The following is a 21626-nucleotide window of genomic DNA, read 5'->3' as shown; positions in this document are numbered from 1 at the left end:
TTAAATATAGAAATGTCTGTGGTTTCTTGCTATAATTATGAAATAAATGTAAGATGTACTGTATACTTTTAAGGAAATCACTGTAAAGGGCCTTTAAGCATGTTAAGGCATATGAATTCTGCACTAAAAAAATGTATGGCGATATGATATAAGAAAAATATGACACTTAATTTCAATATAAAATTGGAAGATAAATAAATATTTCATAATTAGCATAAATACTGAGCACATTTATGAGTTTAACAGTAAAAATGTCATTAAAATCAGACTAGAAAAAATGTGTTCTTTTATGAATATATCATCATCACATGTATACAGAGGAATTTCCAAGAGGTGAAATGCTTTTGACCACACATGATTTATACAATTATTGTTACAAAATACATGTAATTGTTAACTTTGAAGTGATTGATTTATTGGTATTAGAATGGTCTCTTTTTTTAGAAAGCTCATATTTTATTTCTTAATGTATACACGTGTTTACTTTGTTGAAAATATACAACCAACTTACAAAACTCTATGTTTTTCATTTCCAATTTAAATCTCAACATACTCTAGTTTATGGGAACTAAATAATTTGTACAAACTACAAAATGTAATAAGTTTTAAAGCGAAAGACACATACATGCAAATATAAATAAACGTATCTTTCTAGACCAAATTTCTGCATTTGTATACTGTTATTATCCACATTATTGGGATTGAGTTATAGCGTTGTGATTTTGTATGCATTTACATGTACACATGTTTTTTGAGCAAGTAGAAGCATGTAAATTGTAAAAAGCAGTAAGTCTGGTATTCTAGCCAAAAGTTTCCATTCATAGAGATAGATACAGATACAGATATATGATCAAGTTTAAAACTTGGAATTCTGATATAAGTTTATGCATTCTATGAGGACATTAATACATATACACGTAGGTTAAATATAAGAAACATTTTAAGTATATAAGGATGACTTTCAGGTAAGTTTAGCCTTTTCAACGGTTTTTATTCAAGAGTCACTGATGAGTCTTCTGTAGACGAAACACACTACTACTAAGTTATTGAAGCATTTAAAACAACTAAGGATCCACCCCCATGTTAATCAAAGTAAAAAAAATGTGTATAATATATATACAATGTACATGTTTGTTTAAAAAATAAGGTTTTGACCAAGATTTTAAGGTTTACTGAATATTGCTAAGCAAAACAAAGTCTCCCGTGGATGCATATTCTTGTGTTGTTTTTGGTTTTCATGTACATGTAGATATGCGTTAACAATATTTTTGACTTTTATTGAACATAAACTGAAGATATTGTGCTTGTTTCATTTCAGAGTTAGAACAATAATATCCATAGTCTTGTGATCAGAGCGAACTCAAAATGGGGGCGTTACTAAGGAGTGAAGAGATGACATTATGTCAGTTATTTCTCCAATCAGAAGCTGCTTACACATGTGTGTCTGAGTTAGGAGAACTTGGACTTGTACAATTCAGAGATGTAAGTAAAAACTATAAAAGTTTTTTTTTTCCAGTAAAGCCGGTAAAATTATCCAATTTTAACCATTAATCAAATTATCAGTAAGATGTACATCAATAAATTGACCTGGTCAAACCTTTTGAGAACCTCTAATTCTTCTTTTTATGGAACATTTGTTTGTTTAAAAATGATGTATGAAATAGTTGTTAGGACAATAAGAAGTTGTGTATATAGTTGCCTATTTTTCACACTTTACATGTACATGTACTTTAGACTGAACAGTTAATTATGAAAAATGATTTCCCTAAGTTCTCATGAATTGCAAGGAATATAAGATATAACAAACAACTTAATGCAAAGTAATAAAGAAAATACCAAGAGAAAGGTGAACTCTTTTTTCATCAAATTTTCCATATTTACTAAATAAAAATCATTTATTCATATGTAGTATTATATTTATAATTCTGAAGTTTGGTCTAAAGTAAGGATCATGCCATGGGGAACCTTGTTTTCAGATAGTTTAATTAACACAGAAAATGTGTTTAATTTAATTTATTTTACATTTTCTCATTTTTAAAAATAAAATTCTTTATTTAAATTTCATAGATATTTTTATACAAAAAACATTTAATGCAATGGTGGTTCATGTTTTCATTCTACATGTATCTAGGCATACAGTTCATACAGAAAATTTGTTTGACTTTGATTTACATGGGGGTGGATCCTTAGTTGTTTTAAATGCTTTAATAACTTACTCAAATAATGAATTACAAAATATAGGTTAATGCAGCTTATAAATTAATATTAATATGTTACAGACATTTAAATCTATTTGATTTTAAGATTAAGATATTTAATTGTAACATACATTTACATGATATAGATATTATGTAATTAATGTGTGTAACACACTTAATTTAGTCTATTTATTGTTGGAATTGTTATCCTTGGGGAGACATTCTTAATACAGTATACATGTAGTAATTTTTTAGGGTTGTGTGTTGACAATAGCAGAGTTCAACTTAAAATGTATTTCGATGCAAGATTTAAAAAAATGTAGTTTAAATATGTTAACTAAAACGCTTAATATGCATGTCCCAGTGTTCTCCCTACAAATTTCATATAGCATCCTGGTAAACAGAGAACCCATGAAATACCATCTTGTTTCTAGAATTTTAATAGCATCACATCCATAACACTTTCTATAAGGGAATCGTGTTTTAATAGCATCACATTACCATGATGCTCTATATCATATAAAGGCCCTGGGGAGAACACTGCATGTCCCATAGTCAGGACCCTCATCAGTGGTTTTATACCTTATCCTAATAATATGTTTCTATGTTTTTACCAGAAACTTACCTTAGACATGCAATGACATAAAAAATGATTTATTTCTATTTCTATTGATTACTTATTGTTTCAGCTGAATCCTGATGTAAATGCATTTCAGCGAAAGTTTGTGAATGAAGTAAGAAGGTGTGATGAAATGGAAAGAAAATTAAGTATGTTGTAAATGTATACATGTAGTAACAGATTTTCTCTCTAATACTGTAAACAAACTTTTCTAAGTGGTCTAAAAAGGGCTTAATGCAAAATAAAGTTTCCTCGAAAATAAGCTGGTTTACAGTATCTGAATAAATCAGTATATATCATTCATGTAGATTTTGCTTTGATGAAGTGACCAAATCTGAGACTCATATTTTATTGGACTGTTTCATTCTATGCTGGTATCAGAGAACATTTGTTTGGTGAACTTTTGTCAACATCTTCTTAACTATGGACAATAATGAAAAAATTAAAATGTTGATACTGAATCATACTCGAAAATTGGACAAATACATTGTCCAGGCATACTCCAAAAGGTATAATTCTATTTACAAATAGATATCTAAAACAATGATTAGATTGATTAACAGTATTGAAGATAAATTCATTAATAATTTGCAAGAACGTGAAAATTTTAACGTGTTTAATATTATTTAACATGTTATTGGGTGACTTATAGGTTTATTAGGCCAGGTGTATTCATATGTCTTGTATATTATATCTTTATAACTTGTACATATTTACACATGTCACTATAATGAATATTTTACTTTCTTACTTACTTCATGTCAAATACGGAAATTATTCTAATGTTTACATAGGTGTCTAGTTAAGATCACTGTACCTCTACTTTTGAAATAAATTCAAAGTGGAAATGTCTCAAAAAATAAAATATTGTATAATTAATGTGAAAAAATGTAAAGTACATGCATATGCAGTACAACCAAGATGATTCTATGAAATGTTACCCTGGCTTGTGTAGAGTGAATCATTGTGAAAGAATAGAGAAAAAAGGTTAGATTTATAAACTTTGTACAGCAACAGATTGTGGTGGGGTTAAACCAGTTTTCCTGTTCTCAAACATCCCCCTACCAATATTAATCATATATTGTAAAAGTAAAACAAAGTCAATAAAAAAACCTAGTCAATAATTGTTTAACTTTCTTACACAAAATACCTTGTAATACATAATGTCATATTTTCTTTCTATTATTAGGATTTCTTGAAAAGGAAATAAAGAAAGATGGTATACCAATGTTAGATACTGGAGATAATCCTGATGCTCCTGCACCAAGAGAAATGATTGATCTTGAGGTAAGTGTAAAACACATTGTTTTTTTTGGCTATAATGGTATTGACTTAGAATTGAGTGACAGAATCCAACATGATTAATTTGCCTAGTTATTAGTCCCCTACCGACGAAGTCAAAGGGGACTTTAGGTTTGCACTCCGTCCGTCTGTCTGTCTGTCCATCTGTTAGTCCAGCAAATCAGTTTTCCAGACTTTTTTTTCATGCTTGAAGATATTGATTTGATATTTGGTTTATTGATTTATCATGACAAGTTACAGGTCAAGTTCAATCTTCACGATTTTAGCTTTTCTCTTTGTTCAGTTAAAGCCCTTTCCCTAGAATTAAATTTTTTATGAAATACTTATTAATTAGTAGATTTCTGTTCAAAGGGAAATAACTCATTTTGTAAAAGACAAAATGACATTTTGGATTTTTTTCCTTTTCTTTGGTAAATTGTTTGAAGAATTTAGTGCTAGGTTTGTTTGTCCTTTTTGAAGATATTGATTTGATAATTAGAATATAGTTTTATCATGACAAGTTACAGATCAAGTTGGAATTTTGTTCCAGTCTGATAATTTTGTGCAGAGTTATGGTCTTTGGACATAGAAAATTCACTTAAATAATCAGTTTTCAACAGTTTTTTTCGTCATGCTTGAAGATTTTTACTTGATATTTTTATGAAGTTTACACCATGATAAATTATAGATCAAGTTATAATTTCGTTCCCTTACAATGAATTTTTAACCAGTAGGAGACTATGTATTGCCATGTAATACTCACAGAATGCTTGTTTATATTAATTCTTAATTCCTACATAGATAAGCACTGAATGTACAGTAAATGCTGCACTAAAGGCCGACTTTTCGCCAAAATCATGAAAAAATCTCTAGATAGGTCAAAAGTCTAGGAATTGTTTTATGATTTGAACCGGATTTAAAAAAAAAATTTAACTGGTATATAAGACGACCCTGTCAAATTTCTAAAAAAATATCAAATTTATGGTACTGTTGCAGAGTTATCATTTAATTATAATGGACCAAAAAAACAAAAAAACAAAAATTAACGTTTAGTGTTTTTCTCATCATGCAAATGTGATATTCCTTTAAAGGCAACCTTTGAAAAGTTAGAAAATGAGATGAAGGAAGTGAATGCTAACTCTGAAGCATTGAAGAGAAATTTCTTAGAACTAACAGAATTGAAACACATACTCAGGAAGACACAGACCTTTTTTGAAGAGGTTAGTAGATATTTGTAACCTTCTTGTAGGCTACTATGTAACTCTTATATAGAAACACAAACATAACAAATCATAGTTACAATTTTTATACGACCGCAAAAAAATTTTTGTGGTCGTATATTGGTATGACGTTGGCGTCGGCGTCGACGTCGTCTGGCGTCGTCCGGCGTCGTCCGAAGACACATTGGTTTTCGCACTCTAACTTTAGTTTAAGTTAATGGATCTCTATGAAATTTTACCACAAGGTTAAATACCACAAAAGGAAGGTTGGGATTGGTTTTGGGGGTTATGGTACCAACAGTAAAGAATTAGGGGCCAAAAAGGGGCCAAAAATAAGCATTTTTGTAACTTCCAGACATAACTTGTGTGTTAGTGTATGGATCTCTCTGACATTGTACCACAAGGTTCCATATCACAAAAGGAATGCTGGGATTGATTTTGGGGGTAATTGCCTCAAAATTTTAGGAATTGGGGGCCAAAAAAGGGGCAAAAAACAAGCATTTTTCTAGTTTCAGGACCATAACTTGTGTGTAAGTGTATGGATCTTTCTGAAATTGTACTACAAGGTTCCATATCACAAATGAAAAGCTGGGTTTGAGTTTGGGGGTAATTGCCATAAACGTTCAGGAATTTGGGGCCAAAAAGGGGCCAAAAAACACATTTTTCTAGTTTCCAGACAATAACTTGTGTTCAAGTGTATGGATCTCTCTGAAATTGAACTGCAAGGTACCATACCACAAAGGGAAGGCTGGGATTGAGTTTGGGGGTGATGAATCATAAGGGGGTTCAAAAAATTTGGGGGGGGGATTTTTTTTTTTTTTTCATTTTTTTTCTTTTTTCATTTTTTTTTCTTTTAAAATTTTCGATTTTAAGTTGGTTATTTCTGATTTATATTTAAAAGCAAATAATAATGATATGGTAGGAGATACACACCAAACAGGATGTGTAAATTATTATATAATAAGTATTGTGCAATAGCAAGAAATTTTCAATTGCACAGTATTGCACAATAGCAAGAAATCTTCAATTGCACAGTATTGCGCAATAGCAAGAAATCTTCAATTGCACAGTATTGCGCAATAGCAAGAAATATCCAATAGCACAATATTGCGCAATAGCAAGAAATTGTCAATTGTACAGTATTGCACAATAGCAAGAAATATTTAATTGCACAGTATTGTGCAAAAGAAGATACTTCGTATAAATTGCTTATTTCTTGACCAATTTCAATGGGGTTTTATTCTTCAATTCTTGGGGTTTTTTAATATGCTAAATCATACCGTGTATTAAGTTTTTGGATTTTGGGCCCCGTTTTTAAATTGGTCCACATTGAGGTCCAAAGGGTCCAAAATTAAACTTTGTTTGATTTCATCAAAATTGAATTATTGGGGTTCTTTGATATGCCGAATCTAACCATGTATTTAGATTCTTAATTTTTGGTTCCGTTTTCAAATTGGTCTACATTAAGGTCCAAATGGTCCAAAATTAAACATAGTTTGATTTTAACATAAATTGAATTCTAAGGGTTCTTTGATATGCTGAATCTAAACATGTATTTAGATTTTTGATTATGGGCCCAGTTTTCAAGTTGGTCCAAATCAGGGTCCAAAATTAAACTTTGTTTGATTTCAACAAAAATTGAATATATGGGGTTCTTTGATATGCTGAATCTAACCATGTATTTAGAATTTTGATTTTTGGGCCCCGTTATCAACTTTGTCCACATTGAGGTCAAAAGAGTCCAAAATTAAACTTTGTTTGATTTCATCAAAAATTGAATTCTTGGGGCTCTTTGATATGCTGAATCTAACCATGCATTTAGATTTTGGATATTGGACCATAATAGGTGAATGTCCAATTTTAAATTTTTAAGTTCTTAGACCACATTCATTCTGTGTCAGAAACCTATGCTGTGTCAAAATTTAATCACAATCCAAATGCAAAGCTGTATCAAGCTTGAATGTTGTGTCCATACTTGCCCCAACTGTTCAGGGTTCGACCTCTGCGGTCGTATCAAGCTGCGCCCTGCGGAGCATTTTATTTCACTTTGTAGACAGCACTTTACAGCTAATCTACTTTAGTGTGTAGAAAAGACAATGAAATTTTACTTTGCTTGTTTGCCTGGTGGACCATGAAGTCAGTATTGCATTTGCTAACAATCTATATCATTAGCCAATCAAATCATGGAACCAGTTGCAAAAAGCTTAAGATGACTGAAATAAACATTTAACAAGTTATTTTGGATAATTAGAAGATAGCTAAAAAACAAAAGATTTTTCATAAAAACTAAATAAGCAAACATATTTTTTTTTGCACTTATAAAGATCAAGCTCAGATTGTTGAGCTGTAATAAACTATTTTTTTGCTAAGAATTATAAGTTTCGACTGGTATTCTTTGGAAAATTAAACTAGAAAAAAGTTGCATATGGAAAACAAATTTTATAATGGTGGTGGATAAATAAATGTGTGGCCTATTATCTTCATGGTACATGGGATAAAAAATTGCTTCATGCACTCTTATATGGAAAAAAATCTCATATAAGTGTGTTTATACATGTTTATTTAATTTTTTATGAAAATAATGAATGGACTATGAGGTCAAGATAGTTTTGACTGCAATGGGAAATTAAGGGGATTTTGAGTAGTGCATGCTGGGTGAAGTTACCTTAGACTTTCAACAAGTATCACCTTCCAAAGAACTCCTAGGATGAGTTTGTTAGACATTGGAACAAAAAAGTAAAGACCCTTTCAGGCTGTTAAATAAGACAGAACAAAGAGTTTGATGCCTGATCTGAATGTCAAAACTTATAATTTATATGATTTTTGAAGTATACGAATGTTTGAACACGTTATGCAATATGTAGCTTACATCCGATGGAAATTATATGTTAGGAGTTCAGCATTTAACTCATAATTTATAAGTAAATGATCGAACAGCAGTTCAAGTTTAAATTCATGTGTAGCCGTACAATTAGCTTTTTGACTTCAGAGAAACGGTTCCACAACCACAGGCATATGTACCATACAACAATGTACAATGTATGAAGATTTTTTAAATTTTATTTATGACCATATTCAAGAAAAAGAAATCAGTTCAGTTTAATTTTGGTGCAAATAAAAAAAAATCATTCTTATAATTATCTTAAAATTGCAATGTATAAAAATTTGATATTGATTTTTTTATAAAAACATGTTTCAAAGTCAGTTAATTTGAAATACTTATGGCAAAATATTGCATGTGAAAACAAGAAGGAAATTCTAATTTTAACATATGAAATAGTTGAGTGTAAAATTAATTTCAGTATCAATTTTTATATGACAGCAAAAAATTTTGCGGTCATATATTGGTATCACGTCGTCCGTAGACATTTGGTTTCCGGACAATAACTTTAGTATTAGTAAATAGAAATCTATGAAATTTAAACACAAGGTTTATAATCACAAAAGGAAGGTTGGGATTGATTTTGGGGGTTATGGTCCCAACAGTTTAGGAATAAGGGGCCAAAAAGGGGCCCAAATAAGCTTTTTTCTAGTTTCCAGACAATAATGTGTGGAACGGTGTATGGATCTCTCTGAAATTAAATTACAAATTTCCATACCACATAGGGATGGTTAGGATTGGCTTTTGGGTGTTATGGCTCAAACCGTTTAGGAATTAGGAGTAAAAAAGCGAGAAAAAACAAGGGTGTCCTGGTTAATGGACAATTACTTAAGTACAATGTTGTGTTTGAATTACCTCCCTTACACTGATTTTGAATTATGTATAAAGAAATGTTATATTGTCTTGAGGTGATTAGCTGTCAATTTATTTTTAGAAGTTACTATTTTAATAATTTAAAAAATGCTGATAAAGGATTATTAATTTTAGCCATGATTATGTATGTCATTTCTATTTTAAGACTTTTATGATGTATTTAAATGGGTTATTATGGTTGCAAACTCCATTGGAAATTTGAATTGAGATTATGGCCATATCTTGAGGGAAAGAATTTTTTTTTGGAAAAGGGGTGGGGGGTAAAAAAAAATTGGTGGTGGGGGGTGGGGACAATTTTTTCTCAAGATTTTAGAAATCAAAAAGAAAATTTCTTCAAATATTTTTTTTTTTAAAAAAAGGGGGGTAAAAATAAATTATTTATTTTTTTTTTGGGGGGGAGGTCAATTTGCAACAGCATAGTGTATTGCACAAAAGCAAAAAAAAAGGGGGGGTAATTTTTTTTTTTTGGGGGGGGGGGGGTCAATTCACAACAGCATAGTGTATTGCACAAAAACAAAAAATTGAATATAAATTCAAATCATATAACTAATTCTAAGTACTTTGACTACAGTTATTCGGTGTGAGAAACCCAAATTCAGACCTGTATCAAGCGAGTAGGAAATTTCAAATATTTGTTGATTTACATTGTTTTATATATACACAGGAGTGAAACTTAACTTTGTAAGGCCAGTAGCCAGCTGGGCTACTAGACTTGAAAATCAGTTAGCCCAGACAAAAAGTTAGTAGCCCACTTTATTTCACTATGAGTATCACTGGTGAAGCCCGCGAATGCGGGCTGAACTTGCTAGGGGGGTTTGGGGGCATGCCCCCCCCAAGAAAATTTTGAAATTTTAGACTCAAAACCCTGCATTCTGAGCATATCTGGAGGTGATTTAGATGCTTGGGAAAATGTAAATTTTGTCTTAATTTTGTTGTTGACTTCAATCAAATTTAATAAAAAAAAATCATTTACAAAATGGGAATCTTCATACCCTGTGTACCAGTTTTTTTTTAATATCTTTTTAAGACAACTAAAGAATTCTCTGTCCTTAAATACATGTAGATGATCGATGAAATATTTAATTTTATTTCTTTAATAATCTAATTTATTAAATATCTTGATCGATTTATTTTGCGTATCTATACGTACATTTGTAAACAAATGACCCCCCTTTTTTCTCAAAAGACTTGTACACGTATTTTAAAAGCATTGTCATAAAATTGATATCTCCTCTGATTTTCTCTTTTTTGTAAACTGTTCAGTAAGTAGGAAACTAAAATCATTTTGAACTAGTGTTATTTATTTGTGGTCGACAATATTCTACTTTCGTTTTTGACCTTCATTCTCTGGACACCACGTGGGCTTTGAAAAGGGAACTACAAAAGGTACTGTTTTCCAGATTCTTAACAACATTATATATTATACGTTCTTTTATTTGACTGATATTATTTCATAACATGCTATTGTCATCTTCTCTGAATTTCTTCGCTTTCTTAAAGCCAAAACCGAACAGGGTATTGGATCGCTTCATATTGTAAATGACCATCGGAACGTCTCTCTTGTTATCCTTGCAAACATACGATACTTTCCGGACTTTAAATAGACGACCAATCAGTGACCTAAATTAACGTGAACTATATTTAGTCAAAGGTAAACACTGATTTTACATCCTTGTTTATCGCGACCGCGACTTTGCGACAATACGACTCTAGACACTTGCCTGTATACATTTTAAAAAGATTTTTTTTTCTTTTTGAATTTATATTTTTGTCAGTGAAGTAGCCGGCACTTGAAGCCACAATAAACAGCGGATTTCCGTCTGTCGAGTACTTTGTTTTCAATTCGCCACCTGGGCTACCACAACTGAATAAAAGATCGCCCAGGTCAATTTCTGGTCGCCATGGGCGACTGGGCGACCGTTAAGTTTTTTCCCTGATACAACTGTTTTTCATACTCTTCAGGTGACAATTGTACATTTCTAAAAACTTGAACTGCTGTTTTTAAATGATTGTACATGTACTTATGAATACAATATGATTTAAAATATATCTTAGAATGGTTATACATGTATATATGGCTGTTGAGGTATTCATTTCACATATTTTAAGATTGCAAAGCTTTCAGAATTATTTTCCCCCCTTTTTTTAAAGACCTTATTCTTTTATGATTACAATAATTTTTGATTAATGAAATATCAGCTTTTTTGTCTGAATAGTATGATATAAATGGTAGCATTTGCTGCTACATGTTAAATGAATGTAATGCCAACATTTTTAGTAGTCAAGAAATATAATTGTTTGTTTCCTACTCAAACACCCCCAATGTGTCATTTAGTATGCACTTAATGGTACAATACAGCATAAACTATTGACAAAATTAGTATGTATGGAAAAGCATAACCTCACAGTATTAGCTTAGTACTTAATGCTTATATGTGGATAATATGTATTTGGGAAGGGATCTTTTCTATATTGCATGCCAAAAAACTTTCGGTTTGCTTTCTGTGTCTCTTGAATGTTAGACAATGGTAGAACTGCTTCAGAAGTGCACTAGTAAAAGCAAGCATGTAATTAAAATTGATAAGTATATCCTGTTAATTTTCACCAGTACTCACTTAAAATAAAAGATGGTTGAATAGACTATTTTCATAGAAAGAAAAATCAAACTTAAAATCAGTGCAATTTTAGGTAGATATAGACACAACAAAATCATCAGAAAACAGTTATTTTTTCCTTAAATTGCACCAATTGTACGCTTGATTTTACTTCTTTTAGTTGCTCTTACTTAACCGAATACCAGAATGTCCTACCACAAAGTAGGTAACCTGTCAACAAATTATATACCCTGTAGTCAAAAGTCAGTAAATATTTGGTTTCACTGTAACATAACAAATCCAATTTAAGCATCTATAGATAAAAATTGATAGTCTATTGAAAATTTCACAGGCAAGTATATGCTATTTCTGAAATTTGCAGACAAAATTTGAAGTTAAGCTAAACATCATTGTTCATTTTGTAGTTATTGTCCTGGTTTTTTTTAAGTGAGCAAGTTGTCAATTAATATGGTACAAGTTTCTTTTTACACATCATTGCTGCAATAAAAAAAAAATATACAGTTGAGCATGCTGAAATTTATATTGATTTGGTTTGATATCAAATCAATAATGAATATTATAGCTTTAGCATTTATATATTTTGAACTAACAAATCATTTCAGCTTCAAAGTTACAATTTAGTATGACAATGTTGACATTGCTTCACTTTACAACTGACCTGTATCATTGGAGTTACAATCGATGGAAAAGACTTACCGTAATCCCACTGTTTACCAAAGTTTTGACAGGACAATATTTTTGGGATATTAACAACTTCGCAGTAAAATTAAACTTCAAAATGATTTTGACTTGCCCGTTATTTTATACAGTTAAGATATTTGAAGACAGTATGCCATTGTTGTCTTGCCTTGACGGAGTCAAAAAGCGAGACATAGGTATGCGCGGTGGCGGTGGCGGTGGCGGTGGCGGCGTCAACAATGTATTAGTTTGTGATTAGGTCTAGTTTATGGTAAACCACTAGTGGTAGGTCAATGATATGTAGTATGCAGTTGTATAATTAGCATTGGCACATCTCATTTCCATGGGAATTATTTGGCCCTGGCCCCTCAGTCATGGTCTATTGACTTTGAAACTTTTGCTTAGTTTACATGTAATAGTTTGTGATTAGGTCAGTTTATGGGGAACCACTAATAGTAGGTCAATGATATTTGGTATGTAGTTGTATAAGCATTGGCATATTTCATTTCCATGGAGATTAATTAGCTCTGCCCCCTCAGTCATGGTCTATTGACTTTGAAGATTTTGTTTAGTTTACATGTATTAGTTTGTGATTAGGTCAGTTCAAAGGGAACCATTAGTGGTAGGCCAATGTTAATTGGTATGCCAATGTATTGGTATTTGCAAGTCTTGTTTCCATAGAGATTATATAGCCCCACCCCTCATCATGGTTCATTGACTTTGAAACTTTTACATAGTTTACAAGTTAATGTTTTCGTTTAGGTTTGTTGAAAGGGAATGACTTATGATAAGTCAATGGTATTTAGTATGCAGTTGTATTAGCATTAGCATATCTCATTTCCATGGATATTTTTTTGCCACAAACTTCAGTCATGGTTCATTGACTTTGAATATTTGCATAACTTACATGTTAAAGTATTGCTATTTTAATTTCAACATTTGCATTATCAAAATTACAAAAAGGCGAGACATATCTCTGTGTAAACAGTTTATATAGAAAACTTGAGAGTATATGCCTGAGAAACTGAGATTTATTTATTTTAAATTTATTTAACTTGTGTGCTTGCTGTTGACTCCAATAATACTGGTTGGTTGTAAGATATGATTGCTCTCAGGATTTTTATTTGATCTGTGGTCATTGAATGTATAGAAAAGGATATATACATGTTATGTTTTTTGTGCATGCATTATCTCTTTAATTATGTGTCACAGATCTGTACATGTACTAGTGAGAAGATAAAGAAAAAAAACAAAAAAAAGTTGATATGTCTTCTCTAATATTTGTAATTATTTGGATACTAATTTTCATTGATTCATTTCTATAATCTTTAACCTCATACTGTAAATTGGGAAATTTGGTATGTTTTTGTTTTTATTATTGCAAAATTTGCCTCGGGATAGGTTTAGCAAAAGTTAAAACTTGCATTGTAAATTTTGATAGCATTATCATTATCTGAACATAACACTTTCTGAAATCTTAATAATTATATCTCATAATTTTGTTCAAAATTTATGAATTGCAATATTAAATGAAGGCAAAAATTTATGAATTTACATTTGTTACGTATATACATGATATAGTTCTGTCAAGTGATTGAAAGCAAAAACTGTGGCAGACGTTTAATAATTCAATATTCCACAAGATCAATTTTTAGAACCAAACAGGTATAAATGCTTTGGAATCATAAAAATTTGCATGAGCACATGAGAATTTGTATCTGAATGTATCTGTATTTTTGTGTATTACATTGTTTATAAACTTAAGGCATTTTATAGAAAATTTTTAAATAAATGGCTTTAAGAATTTATTGTCCATGTAATAAAAATATGGAAGAGATTCCTCGAAAAATAGATATTGTGTTAATGTAATGACAATATGTACAACAAAGATTTAATAAAAAAAACAACCATAAAAATTCTGTTTAATTGTTTATAGTAACCATTATAACGATATAATGAATGAATGATAATCAATTATTTGGACGTTAAACTCTAACATTTCGAATACTTTTAAGTTCAAACCTATTAGATCATTAACTATAAGATGCCTTAACTTTTGCACATTAATATTTAGTTTTGCTTCGTTTTTATTTTACTCCTTTAGAGGGGAGGGTTTATTATTTACCATTTTTGTGTATATCATTCACATCAGGCTGAAATTCATCATACTCAGGCAATACACGATCCCTCACTGACAGACGAGACCATGGGACTCCTTGGAGAGGAAACATACAGATCTGGACAAGCCTTGAAGCTCGGGTAAGTCTTATAACCTACTTTTCATTATATATAGGATGAAACCATCGGTTTACTGGAAGAAGAATTGAAGACAACTGGTCTGGCTATAAAAGTAGGGTGAGTTTATGACTGTTGTAAGAGGTAAAGACTTATGGAAATACTACATACATGTATTATTTAGTTGTCATACTAATTCAAAAAATTTAGTGCAACATTTCTACTGCTAAGGCCCAAAAAAAATTATATGCCTATTTAAGGTTACATACTTTAAAAAAATAGGGTAGGTAGGTCGGTATTTCCATTTTATTTTATTTTCATTTTATTTTTTGTGACATGATTTTGAGTCATGCCGTTTCGTCTTGTCGTGGTCCGAGTTGATCATGGGCCGAGTTTACCATTATTTTTAGTAATTGGATTATTTCCCTTGGTATTTGGTTGGAAAAAAATGGCGGCAAAGTGTTTATTTCATCACACGAGTTGCGAATTTCCTTAAAACAGTTGTCATATTCACGATTATGAAAATTGGGATGTATCAGGCAATTGATTTATATTATTTGCAACACTAACTTCACTTTTGACACGATTTCAGTTTATTTTTCACTTTACGACGGAAATAAAATGACTTAGGGTCGGCGCTCAAAAGTAGGGTCGGTCCGGTAACTGTAAACAGACATATAATTTTTTTTGGCTAATGTCATTTTACCCTTGACTGAAATTTTTTAATGCCTATTGTAAAAATAAAGAAATTTTTGCTCCTAAAAATTCCATCTATTTTTGTCTTCTGCATATTTTGAGCAAGAAATGTTTTGACTTATGACTTCAAATTTGAATACTGAACATTAATATTTTACCTTTTGTTTATGTTAAATTTGGTTAAAAAGTACCATGATAGCCATCAACACAGAATCATATATCATGCATATGGAGAGTTGAACTTAAAGTTTATTTCCTATATTTCTATGTATCCTTTCCTACATACAATGCTTCAGTTAAATTAAAATTGTTTTGAAAAAATATCTGTTGGGCAGACTTTTCCCGTATTGAGATATGTTAATTGAAGCAACTAATTTTTTTCCTTAGCCTAAAATGTCTCTTTTCTTAAATATACTTTGCTATCTTCAATGTGAAAGAGAGGAAAAAGGTACCAAAGGGATATTCAAAGTCGCAAACAAACTGTCAATGCCATGGCAACAAAATAAACTATCAAAAGACAAACAGTATACAAAACATAACTTAGAAAACTAATGTAGTAAAAGTAATTGTAGAAAAAGTAGATAGAAATATTGTCAATGTTTGCACTGTAGGTTTGTTGCTGGAGTTATACTGAGGGAGAAGATACCAGCTTTTGAGAAGATGTTGTGGCGAGTTTGTAGAGGCAATGTTTTCCTCCGTCAGACTGAAATCGTAAACCCACTTGAAGATCCTGTTACGGTATGTATAGGTGGGGAGATAATAACAGTGTGTCTCTCTGGAAAATAATTTTTATGCCCCACCTACGATAGGTCAATGTAGTTTTTGATGAAGTTGAAGTCCAATCAATTTGAAACTTAGTACACATGTTCCCTATGATTTGATCTTTCTAATTTTAATGCTAAATTAGTTTTTTGACCCAAATTTCACGGTCCACTGAACATAGAAAATGATAGTGTGAGTGGGGCATCTGTGTACTACGGACACATTCTTGTTGTTAAAGTTATTTTAATGATTCTACACACAAAGTCAGTAAGGGCTTGAAAAGGTGCACAAACCTTTAAAATTTTTAAACAACAGCTTGCAAATGTTTGTTGTCATCATCTATGGTTTTTCTTATCACGCTTATTTTTTTACAAAAACAACAAAGTTAAAAAAAAACTTGCTGGCTTATAATTACGAGAATTTTAATGCCATCATAATGACTTAATACAGGGTTTCAAATTTGCTTTACATAATGAAAGCTCTAACTTAAAGTTACATATTCGTGGAGTAAAAATGAATAAGGAATCAAATGTATGTTTAATATGGATTTATTATGATATTGAGATAGAAACTTGTTGGCCAAAGTTTGGATGGGCAATTTTTCTGTTTTCTATATGGACAGCACTCTGAAATCTGACAGCCCCAACCAGTCCTAAAAATAGGCCATCAAACATCAGAGCAATAGGACTAGTGATATATAAAGCACCTTTACTCTTGTTAATTAATCTCCTGTAGGAATTATAAAATGACTATGGCAATGTCAGTAACCAATTTGATTCATATTCAGTGAGAAAAAATACAGACAGGGACTTGACAGTCAAAGGGTTAAACTGTCAGGTGCTCTGTAAAAGTTTATTTCAACCTTATGGTGTTTTATTTTGTTTTATTTATTGACATTTACTGCTTATCACTTTTCATTCACACATAGAAAAGGAAATTGATTTTTCATTGTTTTTTAATGCATTTCTTTCCTTTTACACATTATATGTATTTAAACATTAGGACAAAGAAGATTTATGTTTTTTTTCAGGGAGATCAAGTGTACAAGTCGGTGTTCATCATATTTTTCCAAGGAGACCAGTTGAAATCAAGAGTGAAGAAAATTTGTGAAGGTTTTAGAGCTACACTGTATCCCTGTCCAGAGACTCCAGCAGAGCGAAGGGAAATGGCTATAGGTGTAATGACAAGAATTGAAGATCTGAATACTGTAAGTTACATTTACACCAATTTCAAGTAAAAAAGAAAATTGATATTGAAACCATTTCAAGGAGAAAATCATTTTTTAAAATCGCAAGTCTTAGATAAAAAATATTCTCTAATTCTTCGTCAATTTATCCCTTTCTGCACCCATTGTATAAAAAAAATTTAATCAACGTGTGGTTCGTTTGATCTCAGTTCTTCATTGGTTAAAATCCGATTATGACGTCGAATTTTCTTGCTTTCCTCTGAATTTCCTATTGTGACGGCATGAAAAAAAGCGAACATGCCTGATGACGTCACATAGAAAGAGCACATCTTTTTGCAGATCATTCGAAAAGAATGAATAAATTTGCCTGCGTATTGTTTGAAAATCATTAGAGAAACAGATTCCACCACCAAATCTCGTGTAATACGATATTTATCCACTCGAGACAGTTAAATTTTAATATTTAAAACGCTCGGTTAGCCTCGCGTTTTAAATTTGAAAATTTAACTGTCTCGAGTGGATAAATATCATATCACACTCGATGCAGTGGTAGAATCTATATTTATCAGATGCTTAAAATTAATAGGCCATTAGCTTTCATTTGATTGTTTCTAGGTCCTGTCAGAAGTAACCATACCTAACAAATTAAGTTCATTGTTATTTTCTGTTATCAGGTTTTAGGACAGACCCAGGACCATAGACATAGAGTTTTAGTAGCAGCAGCTCGAAACATAAAAGTCTGGTTCATCAAAGTACGAAAAATAAAAGCCATTTACTATACACTGAACCAGTTTAATATAGATGTAACTCAGAAATGCTTGATAGCAGAATGCTGGTGCCCTGTTGAAGATTTAGATAGGATACAACAAGCTTTAAGGAGAGGAACAGTAAGTCAAAAATTTCTAAAAAAAAAAATATGATATAGGAAGGAAACATTCAAAGCAAATTTTGAAGAAGAAAAAATAATTGTGTGTTAATTTTTTTAAATTTCTTAAAAGCTTGACTTTTGATTAACTCCCTTCGAAGAATGAAAATTATATTTTGACACATTGAACTATATCATAATTTTGGAAGGGATGAAATAACAAGGTTTCCAACACAAGAAAATATGTTTAATTATTTACTCAAAAACTTATATAAAGAATTTTACATTAAAAGCATTTTTTTCAAATTATTTTCTCATCTTGCTAACATGATCTTTTATTGTAGGAAAGAAGTGGAAGTTCTGTACCATCAATTCTGAACAAAATGGGTACCAAACAGACTCCTCCAACTTACAACAGAACAAATAAATTCACTGAAGCATTTCAAGGCATTGTTGACTCCTATGGAGTTTCTACCTACAGAGAGATTAACCCAGGTAAAATATACTGAAACATTTCAGTCTGTTAACAGTAATTGACTCTGAAAGAAAGTTTAACCCAGATAAAAGTTACTGTAATGTTTGAGTCATCATTGACTCCTTACACAGAGGTTAATCTATATATAATTTACTTAAGGATTTTTTGGCTATTATTGACACCATAGTAACGTTAACCCAGATTAGATTTATTTATTTAAATAAGGAGATGTGGTTTCAACAATCCACCAGATACATTTTAAGCCATCACTGACTCTTAGATTAATTCAGAAAAAATTATGAAATATTTTGGGACATCTTTGACTCTTCACAGAGAGGTTAACAAAAGTAAAAAGTTTCTTAAACATTTTCAGATATCTTACTGAGAAACAAACTCGAGTAAAATTTTCTTTAGAATTTTTAGGCTATCATGGACTCCATGCAGAGCTGTTAACTCAAGTTAAATTGTTTGAAACATTTTTTATCGTTAATGACCCCACAGAAAAGTTAACTCAGTGTAAATTTCTTTTTAACATTTTTAGCCATCATTTACTCCTGACTGAGAGTTTAACTCTGGGAAAATAGTATTATAACATTTTTAATATTCATTGATTCAAGCTCTTCTAGAGAAATTTACTTTGGTAAAATTTTCTGAAACGTTTGAGGGAAATGTTTTATCACTACAGAGCTGTTAACTGATTGATTTTAGGCCATCATTAGTTCTAGGTACAATCAACAAAATAATTTCCAGGACTTTTTTTATTAATATTTTATTATTGTAATAGCTCTAAATCAAGCTTCTTCAAACAGATTTGTTAAGAAGGTAAAAATATTGGGTGTCAGCTTCTACTTTTCAATACCTTTGCATAGCATATTGTGAACACAGATTTTTTGGAATGAAAAAAAAATGAAAATGGCGAAAATTTGAGGAAAGAGAACTCTTTACAACCATCAATGGTAAAAATCAGGTGTGGACTCCCAATACATTTATGCGTTTCTCACATTCTTGGTTTATCATTTAACTGAAGGTGAATTTATTTGGGTTTTATCACTTTTCTTTCACTGATTATCCTACCCTCCCACATCCATTAATGGAATAATCCGTACCAGTCTTCAGAAGATATCTGAAAATTATTGTATTACAGTCCAGGATAAATGAGGTCAGCACCCCATTATTCTCTATTCTTTTTTTGTCTTCTTTTGTCTATTCTTTATTTTTTGGGTCTATTTTTCTCCATTCTTCATATTTTTTGCCCTTTATTCTGCACTTATTGCCCATTATTCTCTATTCTGTAAACTCTCATGAACAGAGACGATTAACTGATAATTAGTTCCCTACCGACGAAGTCAAAGGGGACTTAAGGTTTGCACTCCATCTGTCTGTCTATCCATCAGTCCGGCAAATCAGTTTTCCACATTTTTTTTCTTCATGCTTGATGATATTGATTTGATATTTGGTGTATTGTTTTATCATGACAAAAGTTACAGATCAAGATTGAATTTTGTTCTGGTCTGATGATTTTGTGCAGAGTTATGGTCCTTGGACTTCGAAAATTCACTTAAATAATCAGTTTTCCACACTTTTTTTTGTCATGCTTGAAGATATTGACTTGATATTTGTTATACAGTTTACACCATGACAAGTTATAGATCAAATAAGCATTTGTTCCAGTACAATGAATTTTTAACCGGTACTCTCAGAATGCTTGTTATTTTTATTTCAGCTCCATTTACTATTATTTCATTTCCATTCCTGTTTGCTGTGATGTTTGGAGACATTGGTCATGGTTTGATTATGGCAATATTTGGAATATTCCTTATTGTAAGGGAGAAATATTTTATGGCTAAAAAGATTGAAGATGAGGTAAGAACAATATGACATTTGGTCAAAAATATATGTATATTTTTAGTAAAAACTATAAGGCTAAAGTGATAAAATTGAGTAATAAACCTTTTCATGTCGCATGCAGATGGGCATACGGCATACAGTGGGAAATCTTGAGCCATATTCAGACAACTATAACTTGATTAAGAATGTACTGTTTCAAATTTTATTTACATTTTTTGGTGGACACAATATTATTACGTTTTTTTGTGATTGAAATTTTGCATCACCTATTTGAAAGGCAATACATTAATATATGTTTCTTTTACAGATTTTTGCCACATTTTTTGGTGGAAGATACATTATAACGATGATGGGATTATTTTCTATTTACACTGGATTTTTGTATAATGATGTGTTTTCAAAGTCACTTAACGTGTTTGGGTCGTCATGGTTTCCTATTGATCCACAAACACACAAGTAAGTTTCATTTGATATGTTGTATATTTATTTATTAATCTTTCGTTCCTATGTAGTATTTGTTTATCTTCCTCTTCCTAGTAATATAATATTACATTAAGGTGGTACCAAACAACTTGACTCAAATTAATTTGGCTCGTTTAGTTTTCATAAAATTTTGACAAAATATTTACTTTGACCATGTTGACCATGTTGACAAAAATATAAAGATTTCAAAAACTTCAACCACACACTTTATCGGAAAAAATTCATTGGTTATATAGCAGTTTGACAAACACTAACTTTGATCGTTGAGATGTTTAATATTTCCTTAACAATTGAATGTCATTATGTGATTAAAACGTTCAGCTGATATTTACAGAGTTATCTTCGTGTAGTGTTACTGTAAACCAACTTATTTTCGCGGTTACTTTATTTCGGGTTTAGCCCTTTCTAGCACATTTCGTGGCAATTTAAAATCGCAGTTTTCAAATTTACTTGATGAAGTCAAATTAAGAAAGATCCAAGTATTACATGTTTGCTATGATTTATATTCGCGTTATTTTTCTAATCGTGAAAGTCGCGAAAAATAAATTGCTTGCAAAAATTAGTCGGTTTACAGTATGTACCACCTGAAGAGGTTAAAACATGCACAGCTTAGAAGCTGTATTGGGCCATGATGCCAGAGTAGTCTAAATAGTTTTAGTTTATTTGTAGTAATCACTAGCATGTTAACTTCGAAGTTGTGAGTAAGCACCC

The 21626-nt window shown here is 31.0% G+C and overlaps 1 protein-coding gene across 4 annotated transcripts in view; it reads left to right on the top strand.

Moving 5' to 3' along the window:
- LOC127729598 (V-type proton ATPase 116 kDa subunit a 1-like) overlaps nt 1-21626 on the top strand; it is a 46574-nt gene that overhangs the window by 2919 nt on the left and 22029 nt on the right. For 3 of the 4 annotated variants that reach the window (XM_052237425.1, XM_052237423.1, XM_052237422.1), the window contains exons 2-12: nt 1319-1482; nt 2888-2966; nt 4007-4104; nt 5190-5318; nt 14518-14624; nt 15908-16034; nt 17089-17265; nt 17919-18131; nt 18454-18604; nt 20308-20447; nt 20740-20888. In XM_052237425.1, the coding sequence (XP_052093385.1) occupies nt 1366-1482; nt 2888-2966; nt 4007-4104; nt 5190-5318; nt 14518-14624; nt 15908-16034; nt 17089-17265; nt 17919-18131; nt 18454-18604; nt 20308-20447; nt 20740-20888 (1487 nt within the window). In that variant the 5' untranslated portion in view covers nt 1319-1365. The remainder of the gene's footprint in view (nt 1-1318; nt 1483-2887; nt 2967-4006; nt 4105-5189; nt 5319-14517; nt 14625-15907; nt 16035-17088; nt 17266-17918; nt 18132-18453; nt 18605-20307; nt 20448-20739; nt 20889-21626) is intronic. The other variant, XM_052237424.1, reaches the window with a different exon arrangement.

The sequence above is a fragment of the Mytilus californianus genome, unplaced genomic scaffold (genome assembly GCF_021869535.1).
Source record: "Mytilus californianus isolate M0D057914Y unplaced genomic scaffold, xbMytCali1.0.p SCAF_2, whole genome shotgun sequence".
NCBI classification, from domain to species: domain Eukaryota; kingdom Metazoa; phylum Mollusca; class Bivalvia; order Mytilida; family Mytilidae; genus Mytilus; species Mytilus californianus.
The sequence above is the reverse complement of the archived record's forward strand: the minus strand, read 5'-3'. Positions and strand labels throughout refer to the sequence as shown.